Source organism: Heterodontus francisci, chromosome 6 (genome assembly GCF_036365525.1).
Source record: "Heterodontus francisci isolate sHetFra1 chromosome 6, sHetFra1.hap1, whole genome shotgun sequence".
NCBI lineage: Eukaryota > Metazoa > Chordata > Chondrichthyes > Heterodontiformes > Heterodontidae > Heterodontus > Heterodontus francisci.
The window spans coordinates 90,234,153-90,257,068 of NC_090376.1; the positions used below are offsets into that span (position 1 = coordinate 90,234,153).

The 22,916-nt window shown below is 42.4% G+C and overlaps 1 protein-coding gene across 7 annotated transcripts in view; it reads right to left on the reverse strand.

The window, feature by feature from the left end:
* Positions 1-22,916, reverse strand: part of LOC137371434 (sestrin-3-like) — a 152,612-nt gene that overhangs the window by 68,537 nt on the left and 61,159 nt on the right. For 6 of the 7 annotated variants that reach the window (XM_068034027.1, XM_068034028.1, XM_068034025.1 and 3 more), the window contains one exon: positions 3,921-3,986. The exons of the other annotated variant lie outside the window; for it this stretch is intronic. In XM_068034027.1, the coding sequence (XP_067890128.1) occupies positions 3,921-3,986 (66 nt within the window). The remainder of the gene's footprint in view (positions 1-3,920; positions 3,987-22,916) is intronic. 7 annotated transcript variants of the gene reach the window in all.

Genomic DNA, 22,916 nt, shown 5'->3' on the forward strand with positions numbered 1-22,916 from the left:
TTCTCAGGGTACTGTCCTAGGCCCAATCATCTTCAGCTGCTTCATCAATGACCTTCCTTCAATCATAAGATAAGAAGTGGGGATATTCGCTGATGATTGCACAATGTTCAGCACCATTCGCGACTCCTCAGATACTGAAACAGTCCATGTTGAAATATGAACATATGAATTAGGAGCAGAAGTAGGCCATTCGGCCCTCTAGCCTGCTCCGCCATTCAATAAGATCATGGCTGATCTGTTTACGTCGCGAATTCCACACTCCCATCTACCCCCGATAACCTTGCCTAACAGGAATCTATCTACCCCTGCCTTAAAATTATTCAATTACCCTGCCTCCACCATCTTCTGAGGCAGAGAGTTCCAAAGTCGCACAACCCTCAGAAAAAATTTCTCCTCATCTCGATCCTAAAAGGACGACCCCTAATTTTAAAACAGTGCCCCCTAGTTCTGGACTCCCCCCACAAAAGGAAACATCCTCTCCACATCCAGCTTGTCAAGACAGTTCAGGATCTTATATACTTCAATCAAGTCTCCCCTCACTCTTCTAAACTCCAGTGAAAACAAGCCCAGTCCGACCAACCTTTCCTCATAAGACAGCCCACTCATTCCAGGTTATCAATCTAGTAAACCTCGTCTGAACCGCCTCCAACACATTTACATCCTTCTTTAAATAAGGAGACCAAAACTGCACACAGTATTCAAGGTGTGGTCTCACCAATGGCCTGTATAACTGAAGCATAACATCCTTACTTTTATTTTCAATTCCTCTCATAATAAAGGATAGCATTCCATTAGCCTTCTTTATTACTTGCTGTATCTGTATACTAACTTTTTGTGACTCGTGCACTAGAACACCTAGATCCCTCTACACCTTGGAGTTATGTAGTTGTTCTCTGTTTAAGAAATACTTTGCTTTTTATTCTTCCTGCCAAAGTGAACAACTTCACATTTTCCCACATTATACTCTACCTTCCAGACTTTTGCCCACTCACTCAACCTATCTATATCAGTCTGCAAGCTCTTTATGTCCTCTTCACAACATATTTTCCTACCTATCTTTGTGCCAAATGCAAATGTAGCTACCGTGCCATCGTTCCCCTCATCTAAGTCATTGATATAAATTGTAAAATGTTGAAGACCCAGCACAGACCCCTGCAGGACACCACTCATCACATCCTGCCAATCAGAAAAGGGTCCATTTATGCATACTCTCTATTTTTGGCCAGCCAGTCAATCTTCTATCCATGCTAATGTGTTACCCACTAACCATGAGCTCCTACTTTGCGCAATAACCTTTTATGTGGCACCTTGTCGTCAAATGCCTTCTGGAAATTTAAGTACAGTACATCAATAGGCTCCCCTTTATCCATGGCATAGGTTACTCCTTCAAAGAACTCCAATAAATTGGTTAAACATGAACGCCCTTCCACAACGCCATGCTGACTATTCTAAGTGCCCAGCTGTAGCCTCCTTAACGATCAATTCTAACACTTTCCCCATGACAGACATCAAGCTAACTGGCCTATAGTTACCTGTTTTTGCCTCCCCCCCTCTTCTTCGAGAGGGATCATATTTGATATTTTCCAGTCTGATGGAACCTTTCCAAAATCTAGCACATTTTGAAAAAATTAACACCAATGCATCTACTACCTCATTAGCCACCTCTTTCAAGACCCTAAGATGAAGCCCAACACGACCCAGGGATTTGTCAGCCCGCAGTTCCATTAGTTTTCTAATTCAGTTTTGGCTAGTTCTACTTGAATACTAACAGAAACATCCTAAATGCAGCAAGAGCGGACAATATCCAGGCTTGGGGTGCTAAGTGACAAGTAACATTCGTGCCACACAAGTGCCGGGCAATGACCATCTCCAACATGAGAGAATCTAACCATCTCCCCTTGACATTCACTGGCATTACGATTTCTGAATCCCACACTAACATCCTGGGGGTTACCTTTGACCAGAAACTGAACTGGGCCAACCATATAAATACCATGGCTACAAGAGCAGGTCAGAGGCTAGAAATCATGCAGCAAGTAACTCACCTCCTGACTCCCCAAAACCTGTCCACCATCTGCAAGGCACAAGTCAGGAGTGTGATGGAATACTCTCCACTTGCCTGGAATGGGTGCAGCTCCAACAACACTCAAGAAGCTCAACACCATACAGGACAAAGCAGCCCACTTGATTGGCACCCCATCCACAAACTTCACCCCCTCCACCACAGTGGCAGTAGTATGCACCATTTGCAAGATCCACTGCAGCAATACACCAAGGCCCTTTAGACAGCACCTTTCAAACACACAACCTCTACCACCTAGAAGGACAGCAAATGTGTGGGAACACCACCTGCAAGTTCCCCTCCAAGTCACACACCATCCTGACTTGGAACTATATTGCCGTTCCTTCACTGTCGCTGTGTCAAAATCCTGAATCTCCCTTCCTAACAGAATTGTGGGTGTACCAACCCACATGGACTGCAACGGTTCAAGAAGGGCAATTAGGGATGGGGAATAAATGATGTCCTAGCCAGTGACGCCCACATCCCATGAATGAATTTAAAAAAACACACCGTCTTCCTCCAACATCTCTTCTCCATTGTGGCTCAGTGGGACAGTCCTAATTTGGCTCCACACTCACCTATCTAATTATGATCAGACCATCTCTAGCAATGGCTTCTCTTCCTGCCCCAACACAACACCACACCATCACATTATCTCCAGAGTCTTCCAAAAATCTTTCCTTGGCCTCCCTCTTCACGCTTCATCTTAGAAACATCAGCAGACATGGAGTCTGCTTCTGATATCCAGCTCTAGCATCCTGCCGGTGCCTCTTTGCTGTCGAAACAGCTCGTAAGACACCCCTCTTGATGCACTGCATTCTTCTCTAGTTAAGAGTCCATTATTGTCAGCCCTGCTACAAACTCTGTACTCTTGCCACTGGTTCCATCCTCTTCCCTAGTCACAGTATAAAGCTAAACCAGATTGTTTCAAAACTTTGTCCTATTCAATCGGAGTCGTTTTACAACTGCACATCCATTCCAAAGATCCCTGACTTCCACCTTCACAGCATTGCATACTTCCACAGCCCTGACTCAGTCCATCTGATGCTGCAACTTTCATCCAAACTTTTATCACTTACAAGCTCGAATAGTCCAATTCACCCTTTCCCGGTCTCCTAACCAACATCCTTCATCAAGTACAACTCATCCAAACTGCTGCTGCTACATCCTCTCTCATGCTTAAGTCCCAATCACCCATAATCCTTTTCTTTTCTCATGAACCTAAATGCCACAAATAATAAATTCTAATGCTGATGTGTGAATGTTTTCACAGCCTCACCCCTCACCACATCTCCAACCTCTTTCAATTTTAAAGCACCACACTCCTTCACCCACAAACAATATTTCTCTGATTTTGCCCTTTTGTGCTTCCCATTCCCTTTACTGCACCAATATAGCAGGTCTTCAACTGCCCTAGGCCCACCTTCTGAAATTTCATCCCTAAACACCTCTGCCTCACCACCTTCCTCTCCTCAAACACTTCTTAGAACCATCTTTTTAACCAAGTATATGGCCACTTCTCCCAATAGCTCCTCTTCCGCATTGTCCATTTTTTCTTTATACCTCTGAAGGTTCGGGGGAAAATTTTTGCATTATATAAATGCAAGTATTTCTCCCACCCTGCCCAAGTTTTTTTAAGCATTTAAGAGTTATTATTTATCTATACATAAAAATAAAACCTGAATCTCATACAGTTTGTATATATGGCAGATGTATGTTCCACTCAAAGAATATCACATCTAAAGTTTGCATTACATTTACTTTCCTGAATCTTACTCATCATTCATAAAAATGCAACAACTCCCTTGAATGTTGATCTCTTTAAATATTACTTAACATGTAAAAAAAAAAAAGTTACCTCTTTCTCTGGTATAAAGGCAGTTGGCCCAGTTGTGGTAGGTTGAGGGATGCTTGCACCTTTTTCCTAATGATAAAGTTCACTGATTAGAGTCATTACTGAAATATTCTGAAAGCTCTAACAAACTGACATAGACCGTGGTTATAATTGCTTTGTACAAATGTGTGCAAACATTTCTTCATATGCAAACACTTCAATATTTAATGATCAAGAACAGGTTTGCAAATTCCAGAAGACTACAGTGTAAGTCTTCTCCCAATGTGGGTTTATTTGCAGGAATTATTGTTATAAAGAAGGAACTGAATCCCTGAAAACACTTTCATTTGATTAATTTTTGCATCATTTCAGCATCAAACACTCCCAGCTCTGCTATAGCCATAATGCTCTCAGCACACTACACCCACAATATGCATATCTGCACACCTGTCTTTGAAACAGGATTGCCAACTTGGATTGTGTTCATAAAAGGACTAAAAAATGGTTAAGATTGTCCAAAATTATTTCAGATTGACTTTTGAAGCCAAAATAAGGAGGACACGTTACCCTTTGAATCTATGGTGGATTTTAATGCAGGTCACCAAGATGACACTACCCCACTATCCTACTCCTAGACTTTAAATACATTCTTCAATTCAGAATGGTATTGTGCATGCTATACTAGATGGTTCATCCTCAACATTTTTGCCCCCATTAACACAGGGGTTTTAGTTTCCCAAGGTCCCATCCTCGCTACTTTTTTTATATTTATCACATTAATTGCTATTAAAGTATGAATGTCGAGTTTTAGTTGGGTAGTGTTTTCTTTAATTCAGTCACAGCATCTAAGTATTTTAGAAAAAAACAACTGAATTCAAAATCATGTCTTCAGCCTAATTCAATATAATTTTGCAAGGATTCCACTTGTGGAGAGTTCAAAACTAGGGACCATAAATATAAGATACTAATAAATCCAAAAAGGAATTCAAGAGAAACTGCTTTATGCAAGGAGTGGCAAGCATTTGGAACTCACCACTACATGAAATGGTTGAGACAAATATCAAATACAGTAAGGGGACGCTAGCAAAGTGCATGAGGGAGAATGGAAAAAAATATGTTGTCAGGTGAGAAGTTAGGTGGAAGGATGCTTATGTGGCACGGGCATGAACCTGTTGGGCTGAATGGCCTATTTCTGTGCTGTAAAGTTCTATGTAATTCTATTCTTTGATATGATATACTGTGTGATTTTCTCACTTATAGGCACAATAGTCAGTTACTTTTAACAGTTATTCAAAATCCAAAAGGCAGCAGGAGGAATATTAGGTCAGCTTGAAACTTTGAAAGGAGATACATAGCCACCATAGTTGTTGAGACTAAGAACAATATTGCTTATAAACGTCAACTGTTGGCATTGTAATTATTGTATAACACTGTTGGCAGAGATTATACTGCTTACATTATGTAACAAGAGTATAATACCTACTGTAAACATATACTCTTGCTTACGTATCATTCAAAAAATGTGTCTATGCGCAAAATTTAAGATGCAGTCTGATGTGATAATTGCTTTTGTTTTTGAAGATGGAGGGGGGAAAAAGAAAAAAAAACTTACATTTCTATAATTTTATGACCTCAAGACATTCCCAAATACTTTACAGCAATGAAGTACTTTTGAAATGATCGCTGTTGCAATATAGGTAAATGAAGCAATTAATTTGCACACATGAAGTTCCCACAAACAGGAATGAACCGGATCACCTGTTTTAAGGTTGATTGAGGGAGAAATGTTGGCCAGGACACCAGGAGAACTCCCTCTTCCATGGGATCTTGTGTGCCCACCTGAGGGGGCAGACAGGAATTCAGTTCAATGTCTCATCTAAAAGACTGCACCTTCAACAGTGCAGCACACCTTCTGTAATACAGTGAAGTGCCAGCCTGGATTACAGGCTCAACTTTCTGTGATGAAACTTGAACCCACACCCATGTGAATTAGTCATCTTGAGCATCTTACATTTGCTGAGATATCAAAGCGAGTGAAGACACTCCAGACTGAGAGGAATTAAAACTCAGTCATCTGAAATAAAGAAAAGTAAACTAAATAAAGGAGGACTTAAAAAAAATTGTCTCCACCACTCAGCACAAAACCCTATTCATTCTACATCCCTTATCCTTCTAGTGTGTTGCCCTTGTTCAAGAACAGTAGCCTCTTCCACCCCTCCATAGTCTAAATATCCCAAAACACTTCCCTATTTTCTTCATTTAACATTTGCACCAAGAACCTAATAAGTGACAAACTCCCACTCATACGCCTCCAACATCTCCACGCTCCTATCCTTAGGTCAACGGTGCTCAGCACCTCAACTCATCTCGCAACAGCCATTCTCCTGACCTTTCTACCATGCAAGACCTTGTGACCTCAGATTTCTGACAAAAAACACCCCCTGAGCTCAGTTATGGAAGTTGTAACATGATTATGTTCTAAATATTGCCATTTTCAAAAATTCAAGATGGTGTCCAGAAGGCCAGCAGGCCTCATCTCCAGTCTGCAAAATGTTATCAGGACAACAGAGAACACAGATCAAAGACTTCTGAAAAACAGAGAAACTGCAGGGCTAACACTTGAAGAACATTGGTTGCGTCCTCTCCGACCTTCGGGTCATGAAACAAGGAGTCAACAATTCGAAAAATGGAAATGTACCAGGCAGCTGTTAACACCTGGGAACAATGGAAAGGCCCAAGTGGCTTTGTGAAACCAGACTGTATTTTTGGAACAATACAATAAATTATTGACTTCTGTGTCCAGATAAATTTAAGACTTTCTGAAGGCAAACAGGCTGTAAGAGACAAAACTAATGGATGTGGCTTCAAGACAGACTGTAAGAAGGGGACTCAGCAGTTGCAGCCACACAGCAGGCCGTAAGAGAAGAAACCAGTGGTTGTGGCCAGGACAGGCGCGGGGGCGAGGGAGGGAGCGCGGGGGCGAGGGAGGGAGCGAGGGGGGGCGAGGGAGGGAGCGAGGGGGGGCGAGGGAGGGAGCGAGGGGGGGCGAGGGAGGGAGCGAGGGGGGGCGAGGGAGGGAGCGAGGGGGGGCGAGGGAGGGAGCGAGGGGGGGCGAGGGAGGGAGCGAGGGAGGGAGCGAGGGGGGGCGAGGGAGGGAGCGAGGGGGGGCGAGGGAGGGAGCGAGGGGGGGCGAGGGAGGGGGCGAGAGGGAGGGAGGGGGCGAGAGGGAGGGAGGGGGCGAGAGGGAGGGAGGGGGCGAGAGGGAGGGAGGGGTCGAGAGGGAGGGAGGGGGCGAGAGGGAGGGAGGGGTCGAGAGGGAGGGAGGGGGCGAGAGGGAGGGAGGGGTCGAGAGGGAGGGAGGGGGCGAGAGGGAGGGAGGGGGCGAGAGGGAGGGAGGGGGCACGCGAGAGAGAGAGAGAAACCTGCTCTCTGAAGCCTGTTACAGTAAAAGGCTGCAAAGAGTTGAACCCGTTTTGAAAGTCAAAGCTTGGGGAGAAGTCGAAGTCTAATAGGATCACTAGAAAATACCTTATTCAGAGACGTTCAGGTCGGAAGTGCTCAGAGAAGTGAGCAAAGAGAACGCTAATTTTTGAAATAGTCTGGGAGATCCAACCCATTGCTACTGGGAGGAGTTTGGAACTTTTAACCACAAAGGATTTCTTCATCAATAAGGACTGTGTAATATACAAGTGTGGTTTGAAGTTTAAGTATTTTAAATAAGTAAATACCTTTCTTTGTAATTTGGGGTATTGGCTACTTACAAAGTACTATTCAATTAGTTGGGGATTTCTTTTAGTTTAATTGTTACAATTAAAAGTCTTAAAATGTAAAATCTTGCTGTGTATTTCTTCAAATTGGTCTTGGGGATCATATCCTGTATTTTTCATGTTAACGATCTCATTGAGGTTGTAACAGCCCTTTGCTTTTCTTGTCATGCACATCTCTCAGCCTTGCTAGGAAAAATATCCCCCAGTTCCACTAGTAGCTGCAATCACTATCCCTGGGTATGTCCTGTCCCACTGGCAGGACAGACCCAGCAGAGGTGGTGGCACAGTGGTATACAGTAGGGAGGGAGTTGCCCTGTGAGTCCTCAACATCGACTCCAGACCCCATGAAGTCTCATGGCATCAGGTCAAACATGGCAAGGTAACCTCCTACTGATTACCACCTATCGCTGTCCCTTAGCTGATGACTCAGTACTCCACGATGTTGAACACCACTTGGAGGAAGCACTGAGGGTGGCAAGGGCACAAAGTGTACTCTGGGTGGGGGATTTCAATGTCCATCACCAAGAGTGGCTCGGTAGCACCACTACTGACCGAGTCCTAAAGGACATAGCTGCTGGACTGGGTCTGCGGCAGGTGGTCGGGGAACCAACACGAGGGAAAAACATACTTGACCTCGTCCTCACCAATCTGCCTGCCGCAGATGCTTCTGTCCATGACTGTATTGGTAGGAGTGACCACCGCATAGTCCTTGTGGAGACGAAGCCCCGCCTTCACATTGAGGATACCGTCCATCGCGTTGTGTGGCACTATCACCGTGCTAAATGGGATAGATTTCGAACAGATTTAGCAATGCAAAGCTGGGCATCCATGAGGCGCTGTGGGCCATCAGCAGCAGAATTGTACTCAACCACAATCTGTAACCTCATGGCCTGGCATATCCCTCACTCTACCATTACCATCAAGCCAGGAGACCAACTCTGGTTCAATGAAGAGTGCAGGAGGGCATGCCAGGAGCAGCACCAGGCATTCCTCAAAATGAGGTGTCAACCTGCTGAAGCTACAACACAGGACTATCTGCGTGCCAAACTGTGTAAGCAGCATGCAATAGACAGAGCTAAACAATCCCATAACCAACGGATCAGATCTAAGCTCTGCAGTCCTGCCACATCCAGCCGTGGATGGCAGACAATTAAACAACTAACTGGAGGAGGTGGCTCCACAAATATCCTCATCCTCAATGATGGGGGAGCCCAGCACATCAGTGCGAAAGATAAGACTGAAGCATTTGCAACAATCTTCAGCCAGAAGTGCCGAGTTGATGATCATTCTCTGCCTCCTCCTGAAGTCCCCAGCATCACAGAATCAGCCAATTCGAATGACTCCACGTGATATCAAGAAATGACTGAAGGCATTGGATAATGCAAAAGCTATGGGCCCTGACAATATTCCGGCAATAGTACTGAAGACCTGTGCTCCAGAACTTGCCGCACCCCTAGCCAAGCTGTTCCAGTACAGCGACAACACTGGCATCTACCCTGCAATGTGGAAAATTGCCCAGTTATGTCCTGTACACAAAAAGCAGGACAAATCCAACCCGGCCAATTACCGCCCCATCAGCCTACTGTCAATCATCAGTAAAGTGATGGAAGGTGTCATCAACAGTGCCATCAAGTGGCACTTGCTTAGCAATAACCTGCTCAGTGACGCTCAGTTTGGGTCCCACCAGGGCCACTCAGCTCCTGACCTCATTACAGCCTTGGTTCAAACATGGACAAAAGGGCTGAACTCAAGAGGTGAGGTGAGAGTGACTGCCCTTGACATCAAGGCAGCATTTGACCATGTATGGCATCAAGGAGCCCTAGCAAAATTGAGGTCAATGGGAATCAGGGGGAAAACCCTCCGCTGGCTGGAGTCATACCTAGCGCAAAGGAAGATGGTTGCGGTTGTTGGAGGTCAATCATCTGAGCTCCAGGACATCACTGCAGGAGCTCCTCAGGGTAGTGTCCTAGGCCCAACTATCTTCAGCTGCTTCATCAATGACCTGCCTTCAATCATAAGGTCAGAGTGGGGATGTTCGCTGATGATTACACAATGTTCAACACCATGTAGAAATGCAGCAAGACCTGGACACTATCCAGGCTTGGGCTGATAAGTGGCAAGTAACATTCATGCCACACAAGTGCCGGGCAATGACAATCTCCAACAAGGGAGAATCTAACCATCTCCCCTTGACATTCAATGGCATTACCATCGCTGAATCCCCCCACTATCAACATCCTAGGGGCTACCATTGATCAGAAACTGAACTGGAGTAGCCATATAAATACCATGGCTACAAGAGCAGGTCAGAGGCTAGGAATCCTGAGGCGAGTAACTCACCTCCTGACTCCCCAAAACCTGTCCATCTACTAGGCACAAGTCAGGAGTGTGATGGAATACTCTCCACTTGCCTGGATGGATGCAGCTCCAACAACACTCAAGAAGTTCGACACCATCCAGGACAAAGCAGCCTGCTTGATTGGCACCCCATCTACAAACATTCACTCCCTCCACCACCGACACACACTGGCAGCAGTGTGTACCATCTACAAGAGGCACTGCAGCAATGCACCAAGGCTCCTTAGACAGCACCTTCCAAACCCACGACCTCTACCAACTGGAAGGACAAGGGCAGCAAATACATGGGAACACCACCACCTGCAAGTTCCCCTCCAAGTCACACACCATCCTGACTTGGAACTATATCGCCGTTCCTTCACTGTCGCTGGGTCAAAATCCTGGAACTCCCTTCTTAACAGCACTGTGGGTGTACCTACCCCAAATGGACTGCAGCGGTTCAAGAAGGCAGCTCACCACCACCTTCTCAAGGGCAATTAGGGATGGGCAATAAATGCTGGTCTGGCTAGCGTCGCCCACATCCCATGAATGAATAAATAAAAGCAACATGAACACATATTCCCACCTCCTCCAGTTCAAACCTCTTGCTTCTGTTTTTGAAATCACTGCGCTGATTAAATCCCTCATGAACTCCCACCATTGCATGATGCACAATCGGCCTATATAATCACCATTAGATTTGAAGTTTCTGCAAATTAACATTGGCAAGGTCAAAGCCTATTTGGTTGCTGTCATAAATTCCACACCCATGCTCCTGATCCCATATCTGGGCCGGCTGCTCAGAGTGATCACAACGAAGCATATTCAGTGCCCTGTTTGACTGAGTGGAGAAAATCCAACCTCCAATCCATTATCAACATGTCCATCTACATATCACCCACTTATGTTCCTACCACCAACCCCACACTCATCTGCACACCTTTATCACACTTAGGTGCAACTTTGACACTCTCATCCCTGCCCAATCTCATTCATCCAAAAATCTACCATCCACATCTTCTCCTGTACAAAGCCTCACTTACCCACACATTGTCCAGCGTCACTAGTTACCCATTTCCTAAAAAGCATGAATTTCAAAACCCCCTGCCTGGTCGACATATTCTTCCACAATAGAACCTGTTCTAGGCCCATGTCCCAGCTTGTACCATCTAGTCTACCAATTTCAGCATGTTATGAGCCTCCTCCTTTCACTCTGCTCGACCAAAACTATTAGCCTTCAAGCTGCTGGACCCTGGAACCCCTTTCCCAAATCCATTCAATTTGATGCATCGACCCGACCTCCAAAATACCTTGAACAATATAGTGTAGGTCACCTCTTAATTCTTCCTTGCTGTCTATTGCCATGACACTTCATGAAACATCTTGGGGTATTTTGTACATTAAAGGCACTACATAAATGCAAGTTGCATTGTCCATTTATCGCTTCCTCTAACTGCATACCCTCAGTGCATACAACCTTCATCGCTTGCAAGAGGGGATTAAAAAAAATTTCCAACCATTCCTTCAGTGCCTCGAGAATCTAACCAGATACAATTCTGCACCTTTAATAGCTTATCCTTTAAATTTCCATCTAAAAAAAAAGATTCTTGGTCTTCCCATCTCCTATGGCCATACCAACTTCTAAATTTCCTTCATTACTCAAAAGTATCCCCAATTAGCTCAACTTCCAAGTCAATACTTATTTTCTCTTCAAATGTCCTCAACTCTAAAGGATTGGGCAGAGAGAGATTTATCTGGGCCTACACCCAAATACATTGGATTACCCAGGTACAGAAAATATTGGATAATTAACAAAAGCCCACAACCCAAATTTTCCTTTTATTTAGATCACTGAAAGGAAATTTGGGCAAATTTCTTCATGGCTGTGCCTTACATCAATCCAATTTTCTGATATCCATCCTGGTCATGTAACAGCTGTATTACTAGACTAGCAATCTAGAGGCCTAGACGAATAATCCAGAGAGCATAAATTCAAACCCCCACCATGGCAATTTGAGGATTTAAGTGAGGGATTTGCTTTACAGGCATGTGCTCTAATTGATTAGTTTTCCAATATTTGCAGTTTTCCAATATTTGCTGCTCCATTTTATACTTGCACATGGGATTCATAGAGGATATACTGCCAAAATATCCATCAACATCGTAAAGGTCAATGTTCGAACTTATGTCCACCAAAATTATTACATTACCTGGCAATCATGAATAAACTAACCTGTTATTTACCATTGCAACCAGCTGTTGCTCTACAAAGTCACCCTTCCTCTGCATTCTTACTGCGTTTAAAAGTCATCCTACTCTAATTTGTTTCCCTGAAGACCACCACCAGTCTCAGCATTTGCTTCCTCCTACAATCTTGAAACTCAAAAAATACTGTCATATAATTGCTAGGTTTTTGATTACCTAGTTTTCCTTTTTCTAAAAAAAACACAAACCTTTGTCATACTGAATAATCAGTGTTTCAACATAGCTTATGAAAAACAAACACTTACTGAAATCATCTGAGTTACTAGGACATTTCTAAGAATTATAGATAAGCAACATCACTTTGGACTCATTACTGCTGTGTAAAGTCCATATCATGACATCATTCTGATGCAAATACTAAACTGAAGGACATGGATCAGTATTATACAGGAACTAGAAGTCCACAAATTATATTTAATGATAATTAGCAAAATAGGTAATGGCTATCCTTTGGACAATGTTTTTTTGGCTGAAGAAAATAAGGACCTGCTAAAGAATCTTATTGCAATTAAATGGATTATAAACTGTAGCACGAATAAATTCCATTTGATCTGGAAAATAAAATCCTGACCCTCATATCAATCTTGCGCAACAATGAGATTCAGGAGAGTTAACATAAACAAAAAGTATTATTGTCTAAGCTATGGGGGCATGAAGCTCAGTTACTGGGCAAACAGGATTCAACACTATTAAAGTTGCAGTGCTTTTTCTATTGTGTGGGCATTATTCCTTCAGCAAACAGAAAACTGAGCCATTCCATCACGTGTCATCTAACCAAAAACGCAAAAATAGCTGCACTGTATCTTGTCTTTAATATGCAAAATACCAAATGTGGTGGCAAGTGGCAACTTGATTAGTAGGAATGCAGGTCTCATTATCTACTCACTGTGGGCTGTATTACATGCTGAAACACAAAGCTTAGACTTTACCACCAGTGTTTGCTTTCATTACCATAGGTTAGACAGTATTGAAGTAATGCTCATCAGAAAATCTAGCTTCAGCACAGTGTCATGAAGAGCAGAGACTCAGGCTCAATCGATCTTTACAAATTGCGCACCTGTCCTCCAGAAAAGGGTTTGATTTTAAAGGGCTTTTATTCTCCTGCAAGTTAGATCTATCACAGAATGGAAAGGCACATATTCTGCGGAAGGAAAAGGCTGCACAGTATGATTTGTCCATTCTCTTTACATTTTTTCTATGGAACACACAGCCAGTGATGAGAGAGAGCGAGAGAAAGAAAAAAAAAAGGAGTTTCTCCACTGGTTTTATCTGCATTGTAGAGGATTGGTATGATGGGACTCCTTCCAAGACTAAAGCAATATTGCTTGATCAAAATTGTAGTATTGTGTAACCTTGTTTTTCATTTCATTAAGACTTTCTCAATGTACCTGGAAAGAGTAAAAATAAATTATGCTTACTTTATATTAAAAGTTAACATTACAGAAATAAAGTTTAAAAAATAAAAACAAATAAATAATTGAGAAAACATTTATAAAGCAACTCTTACAACGTCTCGAAAGTGCTTTACAGAAAAAAAAAGACAAAGTAGGAAAGAAAAGTGCAAGGAAAGGATAAAGCCAAAGGAAAAGGATTTCCTTCACTACAACAGTGATGAACATGTCAAAAATACTTAACTGACTCAAGTGCTTTGAGATGTCTGGAGGTCTTGAAAGGAGCTATATTACGCAAGTCTTTTAGGTTTGAAGGAAGCTTTTGAAATCAGAAAAAGTTGCAATGATAAAGAAGTCATTACAGGGGAAGGGCTTAGACAGATTGAGCAACCATCAACAGCGGAGTGGAGATGAGAAGTTGACTGGAGGGTGCATACAGGGATGTATGTCAGTACAGCCTGAGGAGATCACAGAGGAGGACGGGGCAAAGCATTTGAACAGGGAGGTCAAATATTTTATAAAAATCAATATTAAAAAAAAGGAGAACCACTGAAGTTTACAGCACAGGAGCTAAACCTTTTACCACTCTAATTGATTAACACAGATGTGTTTACTGTGTCCTTACTTAATGGAGCTTGGTGCAAATGCACAAGTTGCACATAGGATTCGATCACCAAGATATTTTAGGCAACATTGAGACTGACTTGAACATAACAATATCCCAAGCGACAAAAACATACTTTGCAGAAAACGTTGGCAATTGACATATGTAAATGTCCCTTAAGAATTTAATTCTTTTGGAAATCAAGTCCAAGAAATACACAGACATTTTAATACACCACAGATTAAAACAACTCAAATTCAACAGAACAGCAAACACCTTAGTTGTTGAAAAAGAAATTTGAGTATTGCTGAAAATAGAGATATTTTGTTGAAGCTTTTCATCTTGCATTCATCAGGACAATTTGCAAAAATACCAATGTAAGGGAAACAAATTAACACTGTATGAGAAGAGTGCTGATTGGCAGAGGCATTGCCATGGAGAATACACCAGTTTATGGTGACTGACAGTTAACTGCCATGCCTTGTTTGAAGCTTGGCTCTGATTGGCCAAGGCATTGCCCTGAGGAGTGAACCAACGAATGGCTGTCACTTATTTTGCTTAGCTGAAACAGACACAATGTGTACAAGTTCTTTCTGTCTGCAAACAACAGGGCCCTATGTATTAATGTATGTAGCTTCCAGTATGCATAAATGCACCACACTGCGAGCCCAACTGAACCTTAAATTGGTTGTCAGCGTAATTCTTAGCACACTGAGGATTATTTAGCAAATGTTATCCAATCGTGGAACCACATCTAATGTTGGACACTGTTTTGTGTTTTGCAAGCATGGTCTGGTTGGGCACAGCCTGTACCTTGCCCGTTGCAAACAGTGGAAGGGACATGTTGTTTGATACGATCTGCCAGCCTTTGGGATGTACAGCCTATATACCTTGCACCACACTGGCATTGAAATTCATATATCACATTAATACACAGGCCCCTGTTCTTTGCAGACAAAAAGAACATGTACACACATTGTGCCTGTTTCAGCTAAACAAAATAAGTGACAGCCATTCGCTGGTTCATTCCTCAGGGCAATGCCTTGACCAGAGTCAGCTGCCTGGTTTAAATTTCAAACAAAGCTTGGCAGTTAACTGTCAGTCATCATAAACTGGTGCAGTCTCCATGGCAATGCCTCTACCAGAGTCCTCCTTCTTCTTTGGCCTCCTTGTCTCGAGAGACAATGGGTAAGCGCCTGGAGGTGATCAGCGGCTTGTGAAGCAGCGCCTGGAATGGGTATAAAGGCCAATTCTAGAGTCGACCAGAGTCCACTTGCCAACCAATCAGCACTCTCTTCTATTACATACAGTATAAATTTGTTGTTCCCCTTACATTGGTATTTTTACGATTTGTCCTGATGAGTGCAAGATGAAAAGCTTCAACAAAATGTCTCTATTTTCAGTAATACTCAAATTCTGTACTACCAAACAACTAAAAAGAAATTCAGCAAATTGAAGGAGAGGAATTAAGTATCCTTTAATTTACTGGTGCTGTAAACAGTCAGGTCATTCAACAACAGACAATTGGACACAGTAGTGCCTTTAACGCAAAAATAATAAAATAGCAGCCTGTGTGTTGCAGAACTATCAACCACATTTTAAAATTTCATTTACATGTATTAGTGTGATCATGGCACATATGCAGTGGTAGTGGGGGAGTTTAAAAGCAAGATCAGCTTTTCCATTCAAAGTACATTATCCTACTGTACAAAAGAAACAATTGCAACAGGCATGATATATCCATGTTATCTAAAGCTGCTCCATTATCCACAACGAGGCCTCTTTTTTGCAATACACAAACGCTGTGCACATTCAGAACAGGCAAGTCACAGTGGATTGTGTGGCGACTTTTACAGATGAGATATTTGTATTGTTCACTGGCTTTTGTAAAATTAAAGTCCTTTGCCTTTTTCTTTTAAAAAAAAAAGGACAAATTTCTATATGACTAGGTCCTGACCTGCTTAGCCTTTCAACTGCAGCCGATCCAAATTTCCCAATTTCCCCAAGCCAAGTGTGTCAAGATCCTGGCCCACTCAGTCTCTTTGCACTACCACTTGTACCTGTCCACTTCCATCTGAACACAGACCTAGGAAATTAAGTGAACTTCAACAGCACATTACAAGAAAAAGCAATGCAAGAGTTAAAAGATGGAAGAAGACAAAAGTAGAGGAGACTGATAACTTGCATTAGAAACTAGTAAAAACTCCCAAAGTGCTGAAGACACACAGGAAGAAAATGAAGACTGAGCCAAGGGAGGTATTAGGGGAGATGAGCAAAATCTTGGCTGAAGTTGTGAATTTGGGAGTCTTAAAAGCAGAGAGAGGTGTAGATGCAGAAAGGATTAGGCAAGGAATTCCAAAGGCCTAGATAGCTGAAGGCCATTGGAGGGGATGGACGGGAAGGGAGGCAAAGAATGCACACACAGGCCCAAATTAGACGATTGGGCAACATGTAGGTACAGTAAGGAGGTTCCAGATATGGAATGGGAAAAGGCAGGAGTGCATTGGAATACGTGAATCTGAAGATAATAAAGGCAAGGATGACTGTTTTAGGACATTGTAACATTGGCTGAGGCAGGAGCAGAGCTGGACAAAGTCATATGTGAAGAGCAGAATATGGGGATGTAAGCACAATTCGGACCAGGATTTTTATCTTGGTGATAGGGGTCTCGACCACTGGCTAAAAAGTGCGACCCACTGACAGCCCAGCATTGCCTCCTCTGGGGAAGGCCCTCCCCCGAATTAAGTGCCAGCAGCAGGCCTTCCCCAGGATTAGGGTCCCTGGCGACAGAAGTCTTGCATGCTGAAAGCTGCCAGCCAGAGGCCACCAGTGAATCAGGGCAGGAGGGGTTTTGCAGGCTCTCAGTGGGCCCCCCCCACTTTCCCAATGCCAGGTCCCTCAATCAGGCAGTAAGTTCACAGGCCTTCCCACCCCAGATTTAATTTGGGTTGAGGTGGGAAGGTGGCGGGTTCCTCCTCCCGCCACCATTCCCACCTCAAAAGTTGCTGTCAGGGAGAGCACAACATTCCCCCTCAGTCAAGTAGGATGTTGAGCTTGCAGACAATTCGGGTCAACCTAAGTCAGTGGCCAGACAGAAGGAAATAAAAAGCGAGGATACGAAGTTTTTGGTAAGCTCTGAAGATGATGGCTTCCTCTTGCCAATGGTTTGGGGGAAGAAATTGTGGTTCATACATGAGTGGATATCAGGTAGGCTGTTTAACAATAGAGGCAGCTAAGTGGTCATAGAAAAGGAGTGGGCCAATCAGCCTCTTGAACCTGTTCTGCCATTCAATGAGATCATGGTAACCATATCACTTGTTACCCTTACCCAACAAAAACCTAAAATCAATTTCAGTCTTCGCAATTGACTGGGTTTTTGGGGGAACAAAAAGAATTCCAGATTTCTACTACTGTGTTCGGGGGGTAAGGAAAAGCTCCTGATGTCTCTCAATTATTTAGCTCTAATTTTAAGATTATGCTCACTTTTTCTAGATAACCTCACCAGATGAAATAGTTTGTGTCTAACCTATAAAAGCCTTGATCATTTTAAAAGGCTGATTAGATCACCCCTCAACTGACTAAACTCAAGAGAATACAACCCAAGTTTATGCAACTGTCCTCACAATTTAACCCTTTTAAGCCAAGAGAGGTGAACAGCACTGGTCAGTGTCAGTTAATAGAAAATGTCTTGCATACACTCAATACAGGTAAATTTACTTCAACATATACCACCATCCATTAGCCAAAGAAATAATTTACTGATCGAAATACTTAGTTTTTTTTGTCTTAACAAATGAATACACCATGCAAATATGCAAGAGATCACAGGCTTAACAAAGGCTTCTATTACTCATTTACTAATCAGAAATACAATTAGCCACATGTGGCTGGTGGGCAATGCATTGGACAATACTGCAAAATAAATTGAGTACTGATGAGTGGAGTAAACACAATATTAATCTCCAGCAATAATCACATGGTAATCTATCACTGCTGTTAATAGATGCATGATGCAAGTCAAATATGTTCAGGAATCACCACTCAACTGATGGCCAACTAACAACAGCTCTTCCACATCCCTTTATTCTGCTTCAAAAATGTTACGATAACTATCAAATTGCCTAAATTAAATTCAAAATTGGTTTTAAGTTTGGTTAATTTCAATTTCACAAGCTGATTAAGCTACAGTAAAACAGCAATACGAGACAGATTTAATATTATCACCATCTTATTAATCAAATGCCTTTTCTAAAAAAAAATTGTGCTTAGTTTAAGCATATTAAAATTATACTGGGTGAGTTCAGGATACTTGAGAGATGAACTGTCTTGGCTGAGTAGCCCTTTCTTATCTTTAATCCTTCAATTACTTACTAAATGTTCAAAAGGGCAAGAGAGATTTCCAAAAGCTGTAAATTAACGGGGGCATCAAATTTCACCTTCTGCATGGTTGAAGAACGGAGTGTGAGATCCTTAAGAAGAAACAGCCTAGAAATGATTGCTCAGGAGAGAATGAATATTTATGATGGTATATGACATTCCTCTTCTTGAATGTGCTCACTAGATTGCCGAATATTTCATGTTGGAGTATGTAGGTGATTCTTTATAGGGTCTTTACAAAATCAAGACACCCTGGTATAATAAATATATAAACAGACACTTAGAAAAAACTCAATTTGATTATAACATTTTTCAACTGAATTGGTCATTTTGCCCATTTCATTTTATCCTTCCAGCTTGAACCTCCTCCAGAACTGATCTTCGCTCAATATCCCTTAGGAAAGTTAGCACTTCTGACATGACCTTCAAGAACACTGAACTAGAGCATCAATCTAGTACAATGCCCTGATTGCAGCTTGAAACTACAACCTTAAGCCATAGGCCAAACTGTAATTGACTGAGTCAAAACAGACATTAATTATGTACCATTGAAAGTGTACAGACATCAATGCAGGCGTTTCTCAGGGAACTTCAGCCTAACCTTCTTCTACTGCTTCAATTACCTTGTCCCATCATATGGTTTGGAGTGGGACTGTTTGCCAAATATTCTGCACTGTTCTGCTGCATCTACAACTGCTCCAATAATGAAGCAGCCTCTGCAATCTGCAGCAGGATTTGACAAACTCCGAGGCTTGGGCTGACAAGTGACAAGAAGTGACCAACTCCAGCACTTCTCCCTGATCGTCAACAGCATCACCAACACCAAACCCTTCATCGACATCCTGGTGGGGCGGGGCGGCGGCGGTGTTAATAAGGCCAAGTGCAAACGTTGGATATTGTTAATAAGTGGGTGATGTCTTGATTCCTTAAAGCCTTTCTGCCATGAGGCTGAAGTCAGTGTGATGAAATATTAACCACTAGCCTGAATGGGCGCAGCTGCAAATACAGCATCAAGAAACTCAACACCATCCCGGACAGAGCAGTATGCTTGATTAACTATGCAAATAGGTGCATTGAGCTCTTGTGCCTAATGATAGCAATTACTGGATTCCGTTGACCACATATGGCTAGTGACAAAATATTGGAAACATTGATCTAAATCCATCAACTTTTTGAGCTATTGAAGGTCTCCATCCAAGAAAGACTTTTTGGCTCAAAATGTAGTTTATCCAAGCTCAATTTAACATTACGAATTGTAGAACTGCAGCTTTAGAGAATAAAAGATTTTCAGAATTTTTTTTAAAGAAAGATAAATATAATCTAACAATTAACAATGCATGAGGCTTTCTTAATGGTCAGAAGGCTACCAATTCAAGCTCCGCTGCAGGATGCATTCATTTATGCTCGTTACCACTAGACTTGACTATTTCAACACACGCCTGGCTGGTCTCCCACATTCCACCCTCCATAAAACTGAGGTAATCCAAAACTGTCTTAACTCAACAAATTCTATTCACCTATCACTCCTGTACTTGTTGACTTACACTGGGTCTTGGTCGAGCAACGCCTTGATTTTAAAATTCCAACAATTTCACAAATCCATGCTGGCTCTCTGACCAGCTGAAAGTTTTTAAAGGTGCTCTGTCACCCTATCCTTAATTATAGACTCTAGTAATTTCCCAACAGACATTAGGCCAACTGCTCTATAATTCCCTGCTTTCCCTTACTCACCTTTCTAAAATAGCAGAGTGACATGGGCAATTTTCCAATCTAAAAGTAACAGTTCCTTAATTGAATGAACTTTGGAGGACTGTAGTTAAGGCATCTACAATGTTCTCACCTACTTTTCTTAAAACCTCGGTATGGAAGCCATTTGGTCCTGGAGATTTGTCGTTCTTTAATGTTATTAACTTCTGCAATTTGTTTATGTTAATTTTGTTGGGTCTCTGTCCCTGGTTCAATAACAGTTTCCTTGGGATGTTTGGCATTGACCGCTTCCTTTACTGTAAATACTGATTAATTATTCAGCATGCCTGTCATTTCCTTATTTTCATTGACATCACCATCATCAGTTTTCAAGGGACCCCACAAAGCACCTGACCACACTCTTCTACCTAATGTAAAAATTTGCTGTTGATTTTGCAAGTTTCTCCTTTTACTCTCTTTTTGTAGCTCTCACTATTTGTTCTGTCACCCTTTGCTGCTCTTTGCTCTTAGCCATTCACCAGGGTCTGTCCTGTTTTTGCATTTTTGTGTGGTTTTTCTTTTAGTTCTGTGTTGTCTTTTACCTTTTTAGTTGTTTATGGCTATCTTTTTTAGCCAGTAGAACCTTTTCCCCTTAGGGGTATAAACTGCTTCTGCATCATATTTAATTATTTTTGTGCACCCCTCCCCCCATTGACCTGTTATTTTACCCATTAACAGATTTTCCCAGTTTACTGTGGGCTGTCTGTTTCATCAAACAGAAGTCAGTCTTACCCAAATATAGAATTTTAGTAATTTTTCATTTTTCTCCCTTTCAAAGAATAAACTGAACTCGAACATTATCATGATCACTATTTGATAAGTGTTCACACACCATCATGTTAACTTAATCTGGCTCATTGTTCATTACTAAATCTAATATGGCCTACACCTAGTTAGTTCTAGTACATATTTTCTGCAACAATATCTGGCAAGAAATTCATTTCCTTTCCAACATGTCCAAGTCTGCTTACCCCAATCTAAAGGAAAGTTAAAATCCCCCATTAAAACCACTCTTACTTTGATAAATGCTTGTTTAATCTCAGCATTTATAAAGCTATCCCCACTTCACAGCTATACCAGGGGGCCTATATCCAATTCTTGCTAGATTCTTAAATTCTTTCCGATTTCTACCCATAAAGGCACCATTGCCTGCGTACCTCCCATAACATCCTCTCTTATTGAAGTGATTTCATCCTTAATCATTAAGGCTACACCAGTTTCCCCATCTTTCCTGTACACATTATAACTTGATATATTTAGCTCCCAGTCCTGACCATCTTGTAGCCACGTCTCCATAATGGCTACAATGTCATAACCTCCAAGTTGAATTTGTGCCTGCAATTTATTCAATTTCTGCCTTGTACTCCATGTGCCTGTATAAACTATACTTACTTGGGCCACACACCCTTAACCTATCCTTTTGCTCTAATGTTATACTCAAACATTTCTTATTTTTCTCTCCTGGTTTAATTACTTCACATCTTTAAATTTTCCCTTTACTTGAAGTGGTTAAAGCACAACTTCTGACTGTAACTCTACTCTCTCCCTCTTATTTATTTTTGAACTGTTATCTATATTACCTTTTCCACCTGAGCGCACACCACTACCATCACTATTCCCCCTCCCTCCACAAACAACTTATTAGCTTGAAGACCTTGTGAGCATTCCATTTATCCTTTTTGCTAGGACCCTACTCTCAGCCTGGTTCAGGTGGAGCCCATCCAAACATCACAGTTCCTTCCTGTCCCGGTATAAGTGCCAGTGTCCCATGACATAGAACCCCTATTTCCACACCACTCCTTCATCCATATGTCCAGCTCCCTATTCTGCTTATATCTGTGCCAATTTGCATGTTACTTGGTTAATAGTCCAGGCATTATAACCCTTGAGGTCCTGTTCTTCAATTTGCTCCTAGTACTCTCCAAACAGGGCCTCTTCCCTACTCCTCATGTTGTTGGTCCCAACATGGACCACATCGATTGGATCCTCTCCCTCCCTCTCCAATACCCTTTTAAATGATTCGAGAGACACCAGGTAGGCAAGAAACCATAAAGAGGACTCTCAATCCTGCCTACAAAGGATGCTATCTGGCCCCCTAATTATTGAATCCCCTACAACTGCAGCATTACACTTCCCCTTCCCACTTTGGACAGCCTCCTGCTCTAAATTGCCATGGTCTGCATTCTGGTTGCCCTTCCGACAGTCTTTACTCTTATCCTCACAGGTAGGAAGCACATTGTACCTGTTGGATAGGATCAGTTTCTGCAGTTCCCAGTTCTCTACCTCACCTGGGTTCCCTTTACTCAGTACATGGAGTTTCCCCTTATCCTGTACACTACTGGTGACACCAGCCCCATTCTGAACTTGTACCTCTCTGTGTGGCGTGACTGAAGTCTTGAGCAAACTGTCCAGGTACTGCTCCCCCTCCCTTATGTGTCAGTGTCTCCAATTCGCACTCCAGCTCAATGACCCTGAGCTGGAGAGATTTGAGACAAAGACATCCACTGCAGATGTCTTTGTTCAGGATAGTGTT